Source organism: Pipistrellus hanaki, assembly GCF_964339955.1.
Source record: "Pipistrellus hanaki genome assembly, chromosome: X".
Lineage (NCBI taxonomy): Eukaryota > Metazoa > Chordata > Mammalia > Chiroptera > Vespertilionidae > Pipistrellus > Pipistrellus hanaki.
The window spans coordinates 5,507,459-5,523,436 of NC_140524.1; the positions used below are offsets into that span (position 1 = coordinate 5,507,459).

At 53.1% G+C, this 15,978-nt stretch overlaps 1 protein-coding gene across 7 annotated transcripts; it reads right to left on the bottom strand.

Annotated features, from left to right (window-relative positions):
* Nucleotides 1-2,648: 2,648 nt before the first annotated feature.
* On the bottom strand, nt 2,649-14,048 carry TFE3 (transcription factor binding to IGHM enhancer 3). 7 transcript variants are annotated; one of them, XM_084869998.1, is made up of 10 exons: nt 13,639-14,048; nt 11,342-11,510; nt 10,137-10,375; nt 9,302-9,547; nt 9,117-9,221; nt 7,074-7,191; nt 6,242-6,298; nt 6,014-6,089; nt 4,941-5,088; nt 2,649-4,429 (listed from the first exon to the last, which is right to left on the bottom strand). In XM_084869998.1, the coding sequence occupies exons 3-10, from the start codon at nt 10,353-10,355 to the stop codon at nt 3,986-3,988; spliced, it is 1,413 nt and encodes a 470-aa protein (XP_084726124.1). In that variant the 5' UTR covers nt 10,356-10,375; nt 11,342-11,510; nt 13,639-14,048; the 3' UTR covers nt 2,649-3,985. The 7 variants fall into 7 exon arrangements, with proteins under 7 accessions (XP_084726124.1, XP_084726123.1, XP_084726120.1 ...); XM_084869997.1 differs by having other exon boundaries at nt 11,342-11,455; nt 13,639-14,017; XM_084869994.1 differs by having other exon boundaries at nt 10,137-10,440; nt 11,342-11,455; nt 13,639-14,015.
* Nucleotides 14,049-15,978: the final 1,930 nt, after the last annotated feature.

Consider the following 15,978-nt stretch of genomic DNA (forward strand, 5'->3'; position numbering starts at 1 on the left):
TTGTTTTGATCACTCTCTTACTTGATGGCTTTGATGAAGCAAACTGCCATGCTGCAAGCTGCTGGCTCTTAGAATGAAAAGCACACGTGGCAATGACTGACAGCCAGCAAGGTACTGAGGCTCACAGTTCAACAGACTGGAGATAACGGAATCCTGCCATAAACCGTGGTAGCTCAGAAAAGATCCTTCCCCAGTCCCACGTTCAGATGAGTCCTTAATCCTACCCAACATCTTCCTTGATTGCACCTTGGTCAGAGCCACTTGAGTAAAGGATAGAGCTAAGCCAGTCTGGATTTCTGATCCACAAAAACGGAGTTAATGAATGCATGTTCTTTAGCCACTAATATTGTGATAATCTATTCCACAGAAAGAGATCACAAATAGAGTATCCTAACTTGGATCCTAGAACAGAAAAAATACATTTGTGGGGGAAAAACAGTAACATCTAAATAGTCTTAAATTGAGTTTCTAGTACTGTGCCAATGTTATTTCCTTCGCATCAATAAATGCTCCATGTTTATGTAAGATGCTAACATTAGGGGGAGCTGAGTGAGGGATATGGAAACTCCCTCTAATGTCTTTGCAACTCTTCTATAAATCTAAAATTATTTCAGAATATAAACTTTAAAAATAACATTTCTGGGCATTATGTCATTTTTATAAAGCGAATATATCCCTGGCCAGTGTGGCTCAATTGGTTGGGCATCGTGCCTGGCACTGGGAGGCTGCTGGTTCCATTCCAGGTCAAGGGCACATGGGCTCAATCCCCGTAGGGGGTGTGCAGGACACAGTAGGTAAATATTGTACTCTAACATCAATGTTACTCTCTCTTTCTCTCCCTGTCCATTCATCTCTCTCTCTCTCTCTCTAAAAATCAACAAACTTCTTTAAAAAGATAAAATAAATAGAGCAAATTTAAGGAGAAAAAGTAAAGAAAAGGTATAGGAGTCACCAGCCTAGTAGTAGATTCAACAACCAGGCATTAGGAGTCACAGTGTGATGACAGGCTAGAAAGTAGTATGCTCAGTCTTCTGGGGAAGACAAAGGACCAGATTGAGTGCCGGCAATCAGGGGTTCTCTGCTGGGGGAGACACCGTACCTAATGCCTGTCCTGGGAGTCAGAGACTGGTTGAGGAATCCCAGGAATATTTTTTCTTAGCCTTCAAGTCGGTTCACCTCTTTTTATAAAATACCCCCAAAATGTCAACATCTGTTCCAAAATGGAATTTCTTGCCTGCTCCTGATTTCTATGCCTTGTCTTTGCCCTTTACCCCATCTGGAATGCCTCTGTTCTCTGCCATCAGATATCTTCACACCTCCTTATCAGTTTCAAAAGTCAACTTGGGAGAAAATCTTTGCCTCCTCTGCCCTCCGTGACATTTTTCAAACCAGAGCCCACACTCACTTGACTGTTTTCTTCATCCATTTACCAGTGGCATATTTTCAGATAGTTACTTAAATTCTATTCTTTCGTGTTTTTAAACATGAATGGAAATCAGGGGGGTAGGTAGAAAAAAAAGTAAATAAGAATCATCACTTTTATACCCAGTCAGTGTGGCTCAGTGGTTGAAGGGACAACCTATGAATCAGGAGGTCAGGTTCGATTCCTGTTCAGGGCACATGCCTGGATTTTGGGATCGATCCCCAGTGTGGGACGTCCAAGAGGCAACTGACCAATGATTCTCTCTCATCATTGATGTTTCTTTTTTGGGGGGTATATTTTATTGATCTTTTTTACAGAGAGGAAGGAAGAGGGATAGAGAGCTAGAAACATCGATTAGAAATAAACACCGATCAGCTGCCTCCTGTACATTCCCCACTGGGGATGTGCCCACAACCAAAGTACATGCCCTTGACCAGAATCGAACCTGGGACCCTTGAGTCAGCAGGCCGACCCTCTATCCACTGAGTCTTACCTCTCTCTTCCTCTCTGAAGTCAATGTATATAAAGAATCAGCACTTTCACCAAACTGGCGTGGCTTAGTGGTTGGGTGTCGACCTATGAACCAGGAGGTCATTGGTTTGATTTCTGGTCAGGACACATACCTGGGTTACAGGCTTGATCCCCAATGTGGGATGTGCAGGAGGCAGTCAACCAATGATTCGCTCTCATCACTGATGTTTCTCTCTCTCTCCCCCTCTGAAATCAATAAAAATGTATTTTAAAAAAGGAATCAGCACTTTCTTGAATATTCCTTAGAATAAATTAGGTGAAGCTCTTGATAACAGTAAGGAGTGTCTGACAGGTAGCTGTGGATTGATTGCTTTTGTTTGCAGGTTGCTTTCCTCCAGCCCTTATTTCTAGTTAAATTCCTTCATCTGCTTCTCTTATTTTTTTAAAAAAAATATATTTTATTGATTTTGTACAGAGAGGAAGGGAGAGAGACAGAGAGTTAGAAACATCGATGAGAGTCATCAATCAGTTGCCTCTTGCATACCCCCCACTGGGGATCTGCCCGCAACCAAGGTACATGCCCTTGACCGGAATCAAACCCGGGACCTTTCAGTCCCCAAGCCGACGCTCTATCCATTGAGCCAAACCGGTTTCGGCCCATCTGCTTCTCTTAAATCTATTTCTTCCAAGAACCTTCCTCCTGGCCTGCATGAGCCATGCTCGCTGCACAGACAAAAGCAAGGACAGGAGACTCTTTGCCAAAGTTAAAAGCGCATCAAACACGCCTAGCATTTATTAATCACAAACCTACAGACCCCTCAGTACACCATCCTTGGGACTTGGCCCCAATAATCCAAAGCTGACAATCTTGAATAGACATTACAGGAGGGGTGAGGATGGGTGGGGAGTGTCTGTTGATAGCTCTGAAATGGGGAAGGGTCCTCCAAACGGAGAACTGGGTAGAGGCCAGAGGTTGGGGTGATCAACTTCTGAGTAGGGGTGGCGATCAGTAAAAAATCAGATAAACAAAAGAAGGGTATAGGATTTAACAGCCCCTCCCCCAACCTCCACCTGAGTGGGAGATGCTTCTTTTTCTTGGCCTGGAGAGACCCCCAGATGGACCCCTTCCTTCATCCTGCTCCTCTATGCAGCAAAAAAAAAGTCATGGGTGCTGGTTCTGGGACTTGGTCTCAGTATCCCCTACTCCCCATCACCTCCCCGATCTGCCCTTCAAGGAAGGAGGCAGGACTCTGTCAAAGGGTAGGGGGTCTAACTCTCACTTCTAATCTAGGTCTGGAATGTCAACCCATGAGATTTCAAAATCGATCCCCTTTCCCAAGGGCAAGGTCGGCTCAGAGCTGTTCTCTCAGGTTAAGGCAGGGGCCTAAGCGCCCTCCTCCTTGCAGTGGAATGCTTGGCGGGGATGCTGCTAGGAATAAGGGCTGTGACCTCCACGCGGTGTGGCGGCCTGGTCTGCGGACTTCTCCATACCAGAAATACTGGCGCTGGGCCGCTCCTATAGGGAAGGGGCATAGACTGGCTCTTCCACTGCTAGGCCATGACCCGAGTTCCCAGGTAAAGGGTTCGGCTCTCATCCTCATTCTGCTCCTGGCCTGGGCAGGGCAGGGATCACGGTGAAAGGGGAGGGCTTAAGCCCCAGGTTGGGAACTGCATCATTTGGACTCCCCTTCCTTGACAGGATGGAGTAGACTGGCCACTACGAGAGGGGGGCTGGAACGGATCCTGACATACCCTTATCCCCGGACTGGCTAGGACAGTCCCAGAGGACAGGGACAGACCTCATCTTGTCTTCTTCCCTCACCTGGGCGAGGGCGGATCCCACTGGGCAAAGGAGATGCTGTGATCTCCCGGAGACAGGCCCGGATGCCATGGCGCTGGCTGGGCCTGTGGGAAAGGGGTGGGGCGTGCCGGACTCCTCCTCCTTGCCTGGTTATAGGGGTGGGGCCCCATCTCTTCCCCGGAACACCTGGGCAGGGCAGTCTCATGGGAGGGGGAGGGAAAGGCAGGGCCTCCTCTCGGCTTGCCCTCCTTTTCTGGGTGGGGAAACCCCAGAGGAGGGGTGAGGCCTGATCAGGACTCCTCCTCCATGCTGAAGCTGCTTCGGCGACTGCTGGCCTTGGAGACAGTGGGGGACACGGAAGAGAGCAGGGGGTCAGAGGCAGCCCGCAATGGGGACAGGGCGCCCCCCGACAGTCCCCCCAACACCCCTTCCTCCTCCTCCATCAGAATGTCCGTCAGCCCCAGGTGGAAGGGGTCTCCCAGGTCCCCCAGGTGGTCGCTGGGAAAGTGCAGGTCCAGAAGGGTGTCTGAGGGTGGCACTGGGGGCTGCTGATGGGGAGCACCCTGGGCAGGGCCCGTCCCTGCATGGAACGTTGCTACGCCCGGCCTGCCCTCCTCCTCAACATCCAGCTGCTCTGGCTTGAGGCTGTCAGAGGCTGAAGTCGTGGCCAGGGAGACGAGCCCTGGGGTGGGAGGGACCGGCAGACCATGGATCTGGGCCTGCAGTTCGAGCTCCTGCAAAAAGGAGGGGGGAGGAGTGGGATAAGATGGAGATCAGAGCCCCTCAGAGGCAGAGGATGTCACAGATAGGAGGGTGGGTTGTCTAGGCTCCCATTCAACCTCTACCACTCACTAGTTATGTAACTTTAGGAAAGCTGCCTCACATTTGAGCTTCAGCGTCCCAATCTGTAAAATGGGTATAACACTGGTCCCTGCCTCACTGGGCTCTTGTGACAATTCCCTTAGTAAATGGACATAAGGCTCTTGTCACAGTGCATGGCACAAGATAAACGCAATGCACACTAGCCAATATCCATCAGCATTCTTTTTAATGTTATGATTACTACTTATCACCACCATCATCATCACCACCACCATCATCATCATCATCATCATCATCACGGGAGTCGGGAAGCCCTGGGATCTCCCGAGTATTCCCGGAGGGGAAATTGTGGCCTGTTCTTCCTCTGCCTCTGCCTGCAGGAAGCCCCCTCCCCCCCTGCCGCCACCTCCTCCCCTCCCAGACCTGGATTCGGAGCTGCAGGCTGCGGTTGGCTTGCTCCAGGGACCGCTGGCGGCTCTCCAGGTCCTTGGAGCGCTGCTGCTCCTTCTGCAACTTGCGGATGTAATCCACAGAGGCTTTGAGGATGGTGCCCTTGTTCCAGCGCATCTCCCTGTGCGGCCCAGGAGAAGGAGAGGAGGGAGAGCTGTGTGTGGAGTCTCTGGGATCTTGGGTTGGTGCTCCAAGTAGATGGAGCACCCCACCCCAGGCCTAGGACTTGAGGTGGGGGTACTGCAAGGGTATAAGATGTTCATCCCCTGCCTGGAACCTTCCAAGCCCAGAAGCCATCGCTGACCTGTCCCTTTCCTGCTCCTCTCGCCTCTGACCTGGATGCATCTCACTATAGCTGCTCCGGCTTCTCAGCGCTCCCAGGACATAGGGACCCATTCCCACCGCAGGGCTATCAGCCCAGCTCTGCCCTCCTCCTGGACCACTCTTCCCCCGGGCACTCCTGCCTCTCCTCCTGTGGCTGCTTATTCACATGGCTCTTGTTCATGGAGGCCTATTCTGTCCCCTCGGTCCTCATCCCAAATTGTAACCCTCCCCCTAAACCCCCCCCCCCCATCTTCCTCCCATTCTTTATTCTTCTCCACAACATTCATCAGAATTGCAAGGACTTTGCTTATTTATCTTGCTTGCTGTCTGGCTGCCCCCACTAATGACCAGTTCTGTGAGGTCAGGTATTGTTGGCTGTTTCATTCCCTGTGGCCACCCCAGGGCCTAGCTCGGTACCTGGTCCAAAGCAGAAGCTCAATATTTTCTGAATAAAGACAGGAAGCACGAACTAGACAGGAAACTAAGTGCCTCTGTCCCGCAGGGGCCTGATGAGGCGTACAGACCCTAAGATCATGCACCTCAACTTGTAGGTGGAGCCATGGTGAGGAGCTGGCTTGGGGTGAAGAGATGAGGGGGAAGGGGCCAGAGGAGCAGAGCTGCTGGGCGGTTCCCACCCGGGGAGGCCCCCTTGGGAATGGCTTTGGAGAGCAGGGTCCCCCGCCCCATCTTCTTAGCACCTGGAGCTCCCAGCCCAGACTCACGGGTCACTGGACTTGGGGATGAGGGTGCCCAGCTCCTTGATCCTGTCGTTAATGTTGAAGCGCCTGCGACGTTCAACTTTGGAGGAGGGGGAAACAAAAGTGGGAGAGAGTCATCAATAGAGGAGAGAAGAGGAGACATTGGGGCGTTGGGACCCCCCAAGGCAGGCCGGGGCACAGAGCGGGACGGGGCTGCCGAGCACAGTGGCAAGGGCATATGCTCTCACTCACTCAGGTTGTGATTGTCCTTCTTCTGCCGCTCCTTCAGAAGGGCCTTGGCCTCCGTCTCTGGAAGAGAGTGGAGGTGGTCAAGGCCCCTGGGCACGGGAAAGGAGGAGGGCAGTGTGTGTTGCTGAGGGGGGCTTTGGCGGGCACATGCAGGGGAAACGATCTTTTTAAAAATGCAACTCTGGCCCTAGCCGGTGTGGCTCAGTGGATAGAGCATCAGCCTGCGGACTGAAGGGTCCCAGGTTTGATTCCGGTCAAGGGCACATGCCCAGGTTGCGGGCTCCATCCCCAGTGGGGAGCTTGCAGGAGGCAGCCGATCAAGGATTCCCTCTCAGCATTGATGTTTCTATCTCTCCCTCTCAGAAATCAGTAAAAATAGATTTTTAAGAAAATGTCACTCTTGCCTTAGCCAGTGTGCTCAGTGGTTAGAGCATCGGCCCAAGGGGCGTGGGTTTGATTCCCTGTTAAGGGCAAGTGCCTGGATTGCAGGTTTGATCCCCGGCCTCAGTCCGGATGCATGCAGGAGGCAACCAATTAATGTGTCTCTTTCACATCAATGTTTCTCTCTGTTTCTATCTCTTCCTCCCTTCCACACACTGTCTCTAAAAGTCAATGGGAAAAAATATCCCCAGGTGAGAATTAACAAAAAATGCCATTCTTCTTGCTATTTTTTCAAGAAGCCATGGTGATGGGCCATTGGTTAAACCCAAGATGAGAGGCAGTGGGATGAGAGTAGCCCCATGGGCCACGTGGGAAAAGAGGGCAATGAGTTCCCATTTCTCTCTGCTTAACCCCTTCCCGCCAGAACCAGACCCACCCCACCCCTGGCCCTTACCGGAGATCTCCCGTTTGATGTTGGGCAGCTCCGCCGGGCAGGAGTTGCTGACAGTGATGGCGGGTGCCGCTACACCCTGACTACTGTACACATCCAGCAGGTTCCCTGACACAGGCAGCTGCGGGCGGGCATGGCAGAGGAAGGATAATTGGCAACAGACCCAGGCTTGGTACCATCCTAGAACCAGGCTCCTGACCCCTCCACACATCCCAAAGACATGCCCCTTAGTGCAAGGATTGGCTGACTCAGTACAGGAATCTTCTCTTTCAAGGGAATTTCACATGGTGACTCAATAAGGCTGGCGTGGTTCAGTGGTTGAGAGTCAACCTTGAACCAGGAGGTCACCATTCAATTTCCATTCATGCCCGGGTTGTGGGCTCCATCCCCAGGAGGCAGCAAATCGATGATTCTCTCTCATCACCGATGTTTCTATATCTTCTCTCCCCCTTTTCCTCTCTGAAATCAATAGAAATATATTTTTTTAAAAGTATGAATATTTAAAAAAAAGAAGGAAGGACAGCATCAAATGGACCTACCCTGCTTTGCCAGGGACAAGAGCCTACCTGGCCTGTCCAGCATGCCCCCTGCGACCCCTCAAATCAATCCCCCGTGAGCTCTGAAGCCCCTCCCCCGAACCCTGGGGCTGGCTCTCAGAGAAGAAATGCCACAAAGCCACCCTTACGTCGTTGTGGACTCTGATCGAACATGTCAGTCCATCAGCGCCCCCAACCCCTCCCCGTCCCAGCACGATATCCCAATCCGGTATTCTTGGAACACTCCAACCTAATCTTCTCAGACCTTGGGAAATTGTCATGGCAACGGGCCACCCCAAATCAGGCCTTCCAGAGCCCCGGCCCAATCTCCGGGCTTTTGCTGTGACTGCGTCGCACCACCTTACATGCATAGTCTCCAGCTGCCATGCACCAGCCAACGCTCCGACTCGAGTACCTTCTTGCATGTTCTGACCTCTCAGGATTTCCTGTCCAACTTCACAACTAGCACTGCTGTCAAGTCCGCCTCCGTAGTTTCCTCCCCTTTGCCCTCCCCTGCATACTCCCTGGGGCAACATCCTAATCTGTAAGTCATTAGTCCCATCTCTCGATAGCATTTCATCTCTTGAAACCCTCACCAATCTGCTGGATTCATCTAATATGAGACTAACCTCTACCCGAGTCCAAATCAACACAGAGTTCTAATGAACTGGTATAATTCTTATGCATGCTTCTACCCTCTTGGTAAGTTGGAAAGAAACAAAACAATAGCCGCTTGGTATGCCCTGAAACAAGTTATAGGACCCTGGAATGTTTGAGAAGCAGAATGTTACAATATTTTGGTATATTTGTTGCTTTAAGTTTTATCCACTCTGCGAGGCCCCAGCCTCTCCCCATGGTTCAAGGTCCAACCATGCCGCGTTTTGAGACTTTTGCTGTGTTTCAGTCTCTCGGTACATTCAAAAGGCTAACAGACCCCCCCCCCCCCCCCCATCTTGCCCTGGCTGGTGTGGCTCAGCTGTTAGGGGGTCCACACACTGAGGGATCACAGATTAGATTCCTAGTTGAGGGCATGAACCTAGGCTGCGGGTTCCATCCCCAGCCTGGTTGGGGTGTGTGCGGGAGGCAACCAGTTGATTTTTCTCTCTCCCCCTCCCTCCCTACCTCCCTCCTTTCCTCCATCCCATCTCTCTGAAAAGCAATGAAAAAATATCCTCAGGTGAGGATTAAAAAAAAGTAATAAATAGCCGAAACTGGTTTGGCTCAGTGGATAGAGTGTTGGTCTGTGGACTGAGGGGTCCCAGGTTCGATTCTGGGCAAGGGCATGTACAAAAAGAAAATCTACAAGGTCTACCTTTCCATGCAATCCAACTAAAGGTCTCAGGGCATTGCTATGCCCCATATCATCACTTAGTCTTCTTCTCTATCTTAATACAATCCAAGGTGACGGTCATGGTCTCATACACATAGCCAATCCTGAGGTAGTCAGTGACACAGGGATGCACTAGGTTGTTAAACCAACTTCCCATCTCGGGGAGGGGGGGGGGCTTACCGTGCTGGGGAGCTGGAGCCCCGCAGTGCCTCCAGGCAGATAGCTGAGCATCTCGTCGTTGTAACTGGACTCCAGGCTGATGATCTCATCAATGACATCATCAATCTGGGGACAGAAGTACATACGGAGGAGGGTCAGCTGAAGTTGGAGGGTGGAGCATCGGAGGGCCGTCCGCAGCCACGTACCTCCTTCTCTGAGCTGGACCCGATGGTGAGCAGTGCCATGGGGCTGTTGGGGGCGCTGCCTGTAGGGCCGGTAGCATGGGCGGCCTCGGGGGCCGGGAGCGGCTGGGCACTCGCAGCCCCAGGGGGTGGGGTGAGGGCCTGGGAAGCCAGCTTGGGCCCGAGTGTGGTGGACAGGTACTGTTTGACCTGCTGCCGGCGGGCCTGCTGCAGGTGGTAGCGTGTCGGGTTCTCTAGATGTGTCTGCACCTGTGGGAGGAGGGAAAGGAGGGACAGGAGGGGACAAGGTAGAACAGGGCTCAGAGAGGTACCAGTGGGCAAACCGGGCCCAAAATCTGAGAACCCCCCCCCCCCCACACACACACACAAATACTGGTAAGTCTCTCCCGGCACCCAAATTCCCTTTCTTGGACGCCCATCACAGCCCCTAGGGTCCATCCACGGATGGTCGAACCCCTCGGTCTCTGGAGCCCCCTCTGTCACAGTCCCCAAGACTCCACCCTTGTCTCTGATACCCAGGATCTACATATTGCTTCCCAAGACATCCAAAAGCTACAGAACTAATGCAACATATATATATATATATATGCAGCTCTTCCTCCAAAGCCACTCCATGGACCCTAGGGCCCACTTGGGGGGCTCGCTACCCTCCATGGCCCACCAAGACATCCTGTGGCCCCCAAGAGCCCCTCACAATTCCACGAGAAAATCTGAGCACCTGTAAACACAATGGGACACCAGCAAAGCCTACTTTCATAGCACCCAGAGACCGTCCTTAGGGCTCCGGGAGCCCAGCTAAAAGTCACCCAGCCCCTCCCCCAGGGACTCCGGGCCTTACCTTGAGCACCTCCCGGGGCACCTGAGCAGGGGGAGGACGGCCCAACGTATGGCCCCCGGCAGAGACACCGACCACAGAGATGGCAGGAGAGGCAGGTGCAGGGCTGGGGAAGGGAGAGGCTGCAGCCTGTTCCCGACGCTCACGCCTCTCCTGCTCCTGGGCTTGGGCCCGCATAAGCTGCTGCCGCAGCAGGACCCGCGATGAAGAAGAAGAGGACATGGCAGGGGTCCTGGAGCCCCCTGCAGAAGATGATGCAGACAGTGTAGCTGGGGTGGCTGGTGTGGCCTGCAGTGATATTGGGAGGCTGTGGAATGGGAGATACGGGGCCACAAGTAAGCTAAAAGTCTCGTCCCGAGCCTAACGGGACAGAGTAAGCGCAGGAGCCAGGCCTGGTAGAAGCCCTCAGGGGTCGGTCTGGTGGGAGGGGTTTTGCCTTCATTCCTTACAGGGAAATCTAAGTTGGGTGTGTTCCTTTCCTGAGCAGAGATGCCACTGTGTGGCTGCGCAAGGGGCTTTGTCCTCTTTAAGAGAGGCTGTGGCGGTGGAAGCAGAGGGCTCTGGAGCTCAATTTGGGGCTGGAGATGCCCCCTTACCTCCTGGGGGTGGGCATCGGGCCACAGGACAATCGCAGTACCTCCTTCCTCCCTTGCCTGGGCCTCTAGTCCCAGGAGCTCCTCAGTCTTGAAAATCTCAGAAATTTCACAATCCTCTCTTCCTGCCCCTCTTCCAGGTCCCCTCCCCTCGCTTAGAGCCCAAGCCCATGACTCAGCACATTTAGACTTCCCCAGCTTGGGGAAAGAAGAGAGCAGCAGGGGTTCCTCAGGGCTGGGGGTGGGGGAGCTCGGTGAGTGGGGGAGGGGTGAGCCGGGGTTGTGGGCACGGCTCGGCCTATCTGGGCACTGAGCAAGAGCAAGCCACCACACCCAGTCTCTGGGCACTGAGCGATGCTGCAGCCATGTTTGTGAATGAATGGGCACGCAGGTGGGGCTGGGGAAGGCAGCTGAGGTCTAGTCCGAGATACTAGAATCCTAGTGTGGCCACCTGCTTTCCCATAGCAAGCTTCTCCTGGCCCCTTATTTTACTGACTGGCAAATACAAACTGGTGGGGAGAGAGAACGGGCTGGGCTTGCCCCGAGGGCCAATGCCCAGCAAGGGGGAACGGAGGGCCCTTGAGGAATCGGGAGAGGCGTCGGAGGAGACATTACCTTGAGTGTAGTGACAGGGGCTGGCTTTTGAGCTCGTAAAAGCTGTCCGGATCAAGGACGTTTTCTAATTCGATGTCAGCAACAATCCCGGATTCCGGAAGCAGAGAGTTCAGGCTGAGAGTGAGGGTGAGGTAGGGGTGGTGGTCAGTTATTGTATGGAGACCTCAATCTCCTCCAAGAAAGAGAAAGAGAGGCGGGGGGAGAGAGATAAGAAGGAAAACAGTGTATCTCTAACGTTCGGCCACTGCGCTGGGCAGCAGTTCCCACGCCCTCTCCTCCTCCCCATTATCTCTTGCTGCTGTTACCCACAGTCCCTTCAGACTGTGCTCCAACGCTCACAACCTGGGCTGGAGGAAAATGCAAATGAGGAGTTTGGGAAGGCCAGATTCACTTCGCGGGCCTCCTGGCTTTGCATTCAGAGCTCTCCCAGCCCCCCGCACCCCCTCCTGTTTCTCAGGCTGCTGAATGGGAGTCCACATTGTCCACAGTAGAGGCACCCCCCAGGATAACAGCCCATTGTGACCCCAACGGAGCGCATCACAAAGAGGACCGGGGTCAACGATTCGCTTTAGAGAAGGGTCCGCCACTTTGCAAATGAATTTCCCCACCCCCCTCCCCAGCCAGAGTTCCTGGGATGCCAACACATACCCAGATGCAAGATGGCAACATCAAAGGCTGCCCTCAGAGCCGCGATCTGGATTTACGAGAGGGAGCGTTTGGTGGGAGAGCCACTTTACGTGAGCTCTCTTCTTGGCCACATGAGCCGGCCCACCACTCGCCAGTTTCTTGGGACTAGATCAAAAGGCGCCCGCCTCCGATACCAACTCCCACGGACACCCAAGTCATGTACCCCCCTCCCTCCCAACTCTGTGAGGATCTAGTTGTCGGAGAGGCACCCGAAGACACCGAAGGCTCCTGCTCAGGCCTCCAGGCTGGGAGTCAAGACCCCAGGGTGCGGGGAACCTAATCATGCACGCGGATGGCTCTTCGTCCTTGAGTGTAGTCGAAGATTCAGAATGCTGAGATTGAGGGTGACTTCACTTGGCAAGAATTTTCTGCCCTCCCCAAAGATCTGTCTTCCTTCCTTTCCTCACCCTCAGACGGGGCCCTCAAACCACCCAGGAAGTTGGGAAGAGGAAGCTCCAGGATCTGCGGAGCTCAGCACAATTCCAGGCAGCAAGTGGCTCAAGCCCCCTCCCCCTCATGCTTACACACCCATTGCACAGAACTTGGGAGAAATGGGGGCTGGGGCTTCCGAGGCCGCTGAGGATAGGACCCACCCAGATAGGGATGGTGCAATTGGTGCTCATTCCAGCTCTGGTGATAGATTCCAGATCATCCCGGGGTCTGAGAGATAGACTAGGAGGGTGAGATAAAAGGAACATGCGTGCGCAAGCATGTGTGTGTGTGTGTGTGTGTGTGTGTGTGTGTAGTGAGCAGAGGTTGGCTTGCTAAGGGGCTAGGGCAAGTGGCAATAGGAACAAGACCCTCCACCGGGTCCCAAATAAAGTCTGAAGCCTTCCTCATGGAGCTAAGAGGTAGCACCATCTCCATCACCTCTGTCTGCCCGTCTCCCATTCAAGCCCCAGTGAGTGGGGGGGGGGGGGAGCTTTTTCACTCTCCTTGGGATCTGATCCAGTTGGGTCGATAGTAAGGAGTGAAGAGATTATTCCGGTCAAGTCTTGCTGAATGCTGCTTCTTTAGCTCACACACACGCACAAGGCTGGTCTCACGCAGCATTATCTGAGACGCCCCCGAATCCAACCAGACTCATGCTATCCCCAAACACAGCCTCCAGCAACCAGCCATTGAGAACCACCAAGCTCCCAAGATCGCACCTCTGTCCCCCACAAACCCTTCTCTGACACTGAGCTAAAAGTCCCTGAAAATCAGCGCCTCACCTACAGAGCGCCCCCTCAACTTCACCCCCCTCATGCCCGACTCCAGGACCCCAAACTCAGCCTCTGATTAGAGCCTCCGTCGCCCAAGTTCAGCTGCCCTAGACCTGTTTGTGGACACATCAGAGTAAGTCCCTCTAGAGACCCGGTCAATCTCCCCGCCCCCCCCCCCGCCTCCCAATCTGAACCAGGCTCCCCTGAAGGCACTTCCAGGACTCTTCTGAAGCTTCGGTCCAAGCAGGCCACCGCCGGATTCTTTAGGTGCCCCCCTAAGACGGGCGCCCCGACGTCCTCCAACCCTAGGCCGAGGCCCTCCAATCCCAGACCGGGGCCCCTAATGCATCCAAATCAGCCCCCCCGGGAACCCCAGTCCGCACTCTGGCCCCAAGCGCCCCGCACCTGAGCAGCTGGGCTGAGTCGGCCGGCCTGTGCTCCTCCAGCAGCACGAACACGGCTCGAGGGCCCTCCGCGCTGGCCTCTACGCCGCCGTCCCGAGCTGGCTCGGCCACATGAGACATGACGCCCGGCCCCGGGCGAGCCCTGCCAGGCCGGTCGGGCTTCAGCCCGGTCCCCCTAACAAAATAAGAGTCCCCCTCCCCCTGCTCGCCACCGCCTCCTCCGCTAAGCCATGGAGCGAGCTCTGCGCGGGCGGGCGACGTCGGGGAGATGGGCTGGGCTGTGAGTCATCCCCCGCCCTGAACGGACCAACACCACCCGCCCCAACCTCAGATCCTAACCCCGGACGACCGCCCTCCTCCCCCTCGTCCTTTTCCCCCTCCTCCCTGAGCTGGGGAAACTCCACAGGAAGTGAGCGCAAGTAAGATGGACAGCTCTCCCGGCTTGCCCTCGGAGCGAGGTGGCCAATCAACTAGGGCTGCTTCAAGAGCCCGCCCTAAACCACGCCCCTGATGCAAAGGAAAACTAGATTGGCCGGCCCTCATTCAGAGAAGGTAGCCGAGGCCGCGCCCACAGAGATAGAAGCAAATCAGCAAGAGGTAATTAATTAAGCCACGCCTTCTCTTCTGAACCTATCCCTCGGTTGGCCAATAAGCCTCTCCTTTGGGTTCTCTGCGCCTGCGCAAGGATGGCCAGTAGGTGCCCAGATTTTCAGGCCACATTTCTAGCTGCAAAACTGCGCCCCCTGTTGGCCAATGTCCTAACATCGGCTTCCTAGACCTGGCTTTAGCCTCCACTAGCCAAAGCCATAATAACTACTTGGCCTAGCCTAGGCAGCTACATACCCTACCCTGGAGACATGCACCAGAAACCCCGCACTTTCGGTACCCACAGTCCAGCCACTCAGCTGGTCTTCAAGTGAGTGCTCCCCTACTCTATGGCACTGGAGCAGCTGTTGTCCTAAGTCGCTGGGTTACACTATAGGTGCTTAACCCTACCAGTCCTGAGGCCCTGAACCTAACTCTTCCCTGGGCTCCTGAGCAGTAAAGAGAAAAAATCAACATGACATAGATTAATAAATCCTTGACAGATGGATGAATGAATGGAAGGGTGGAAATTAGATCTGATCCTTTCGGGGAATGACTAATGGAATCTACAGACCAGGGTTTGGATATGGGCAAGGGACTTCCCCTCTCTAAGCCACCGCTTTCCTGACCTGTTAAATTGGAGTCATAGTAACTGTCTGGCAGAGTTGTTATGAGGATTATCCCTAATAACATTTATGTGGAGTAGTAGCAGGTTGTTTGGCATACAATAGGCTCTCCAAAAATAATGGATTCATTCGATTGTGCACTGATTCACCAAACATTTGTTCAGCTCCTTTGTGTGCCAGATACATGCAAGCCTGCTTGCACACAGGGAAGGGTTCCATCCGTACTGTCAGGTGCACAGTCAGCTCACAGAATCCCTGGATCCACAACCTTCCCTTCCTTCTTTCCAACAGCCCCAGATCCTGCCCATCCGCTGGACCTCTGGGAACTTCACTGAGCTCCTACTTGTCTTGCACCTTTTGGTATTGGCACCTGACATGCCAAGTTGACTTGGTCAACACGAACATCCCTACGGCTCACACAAAATTGTTTCCACATAATAAAGACAATTCCTCCATAAATAAACTTTAAAAAATATTTTATTGATTTTTTACAGAGAGAAAGGGAGAGTTAGAAACATCCATGAAAGAGAAACATCAATCAGCTGCCTCCTGCACGCCTCCTACTGGGAATGTGCCCACAACCAAGATACGTGCCCTTGACCGGAATCGAACCTGGGACCTTTCAGTCTGCAGGCTGAGCCAAACCAGTTTTGGCCATAAATAAACTTTTGAAAAATTAATACATTACCACTAAAAATTCCAAAATGCACAAGGGTTTCCTTTTCTCTGCATCCTCACCAGCACAACCCTTGTACACTGCTGGTGAGAAGGCAGACTGGTGCAGCCACTGTGGAGAACAGTATGGAGTTTCCTCAAAAAACTAAAAATGGAACTCCCATTTGACCCAGTGATCCACTTTTAGGAATATATCCCAAGAAACTAGAAACACCAATCAGAAAGGATATATGCACCCCTATGTTTATAGCAGCACAATTTACAATAGCTAAGATTTGGAAATAGCCTAAGTGCCCATCAACATATGAGTGGATTAGAAAACTGTGCTCCATCTACACAATGGAATACTCTGCTGCTATAAAAAAGAAGGAACTCTTATCATTTGCAACAGCATGGATGGAACTGGAGAACATTTTGCTAAGTGAAATAAACCAGTCAGAGAAAGATAAATATCA

What these genes read in the sequence shown, in the direction of transcription:
- TFE3 (XM_084869994.1), bottom strand. Translation starts at nt 13,757, where the DNA reads ATGTCTCATGTGGCCGAGCCAGCTCGGGACGGCGGCGTAGAGGCCAGC. An exon ending in CCCCTGTCACTACACTCAAG is followed by an intron (nt 10,441 to 11,341) that starts GTAATGTCTCCT and finishes CCCATTCCACAG; the next exon opens with CCTCCCAATATCACTGCAGG. An exon ending in TGCCCCGGGAGGTGCTCAAG is followed by an intron (nt 9,548 to 10,136) that starts GTAAGGCCCGGA and finishes CTCCTCCCACAG; the next exon opens with GTGCAGACACATCTAGAGAA.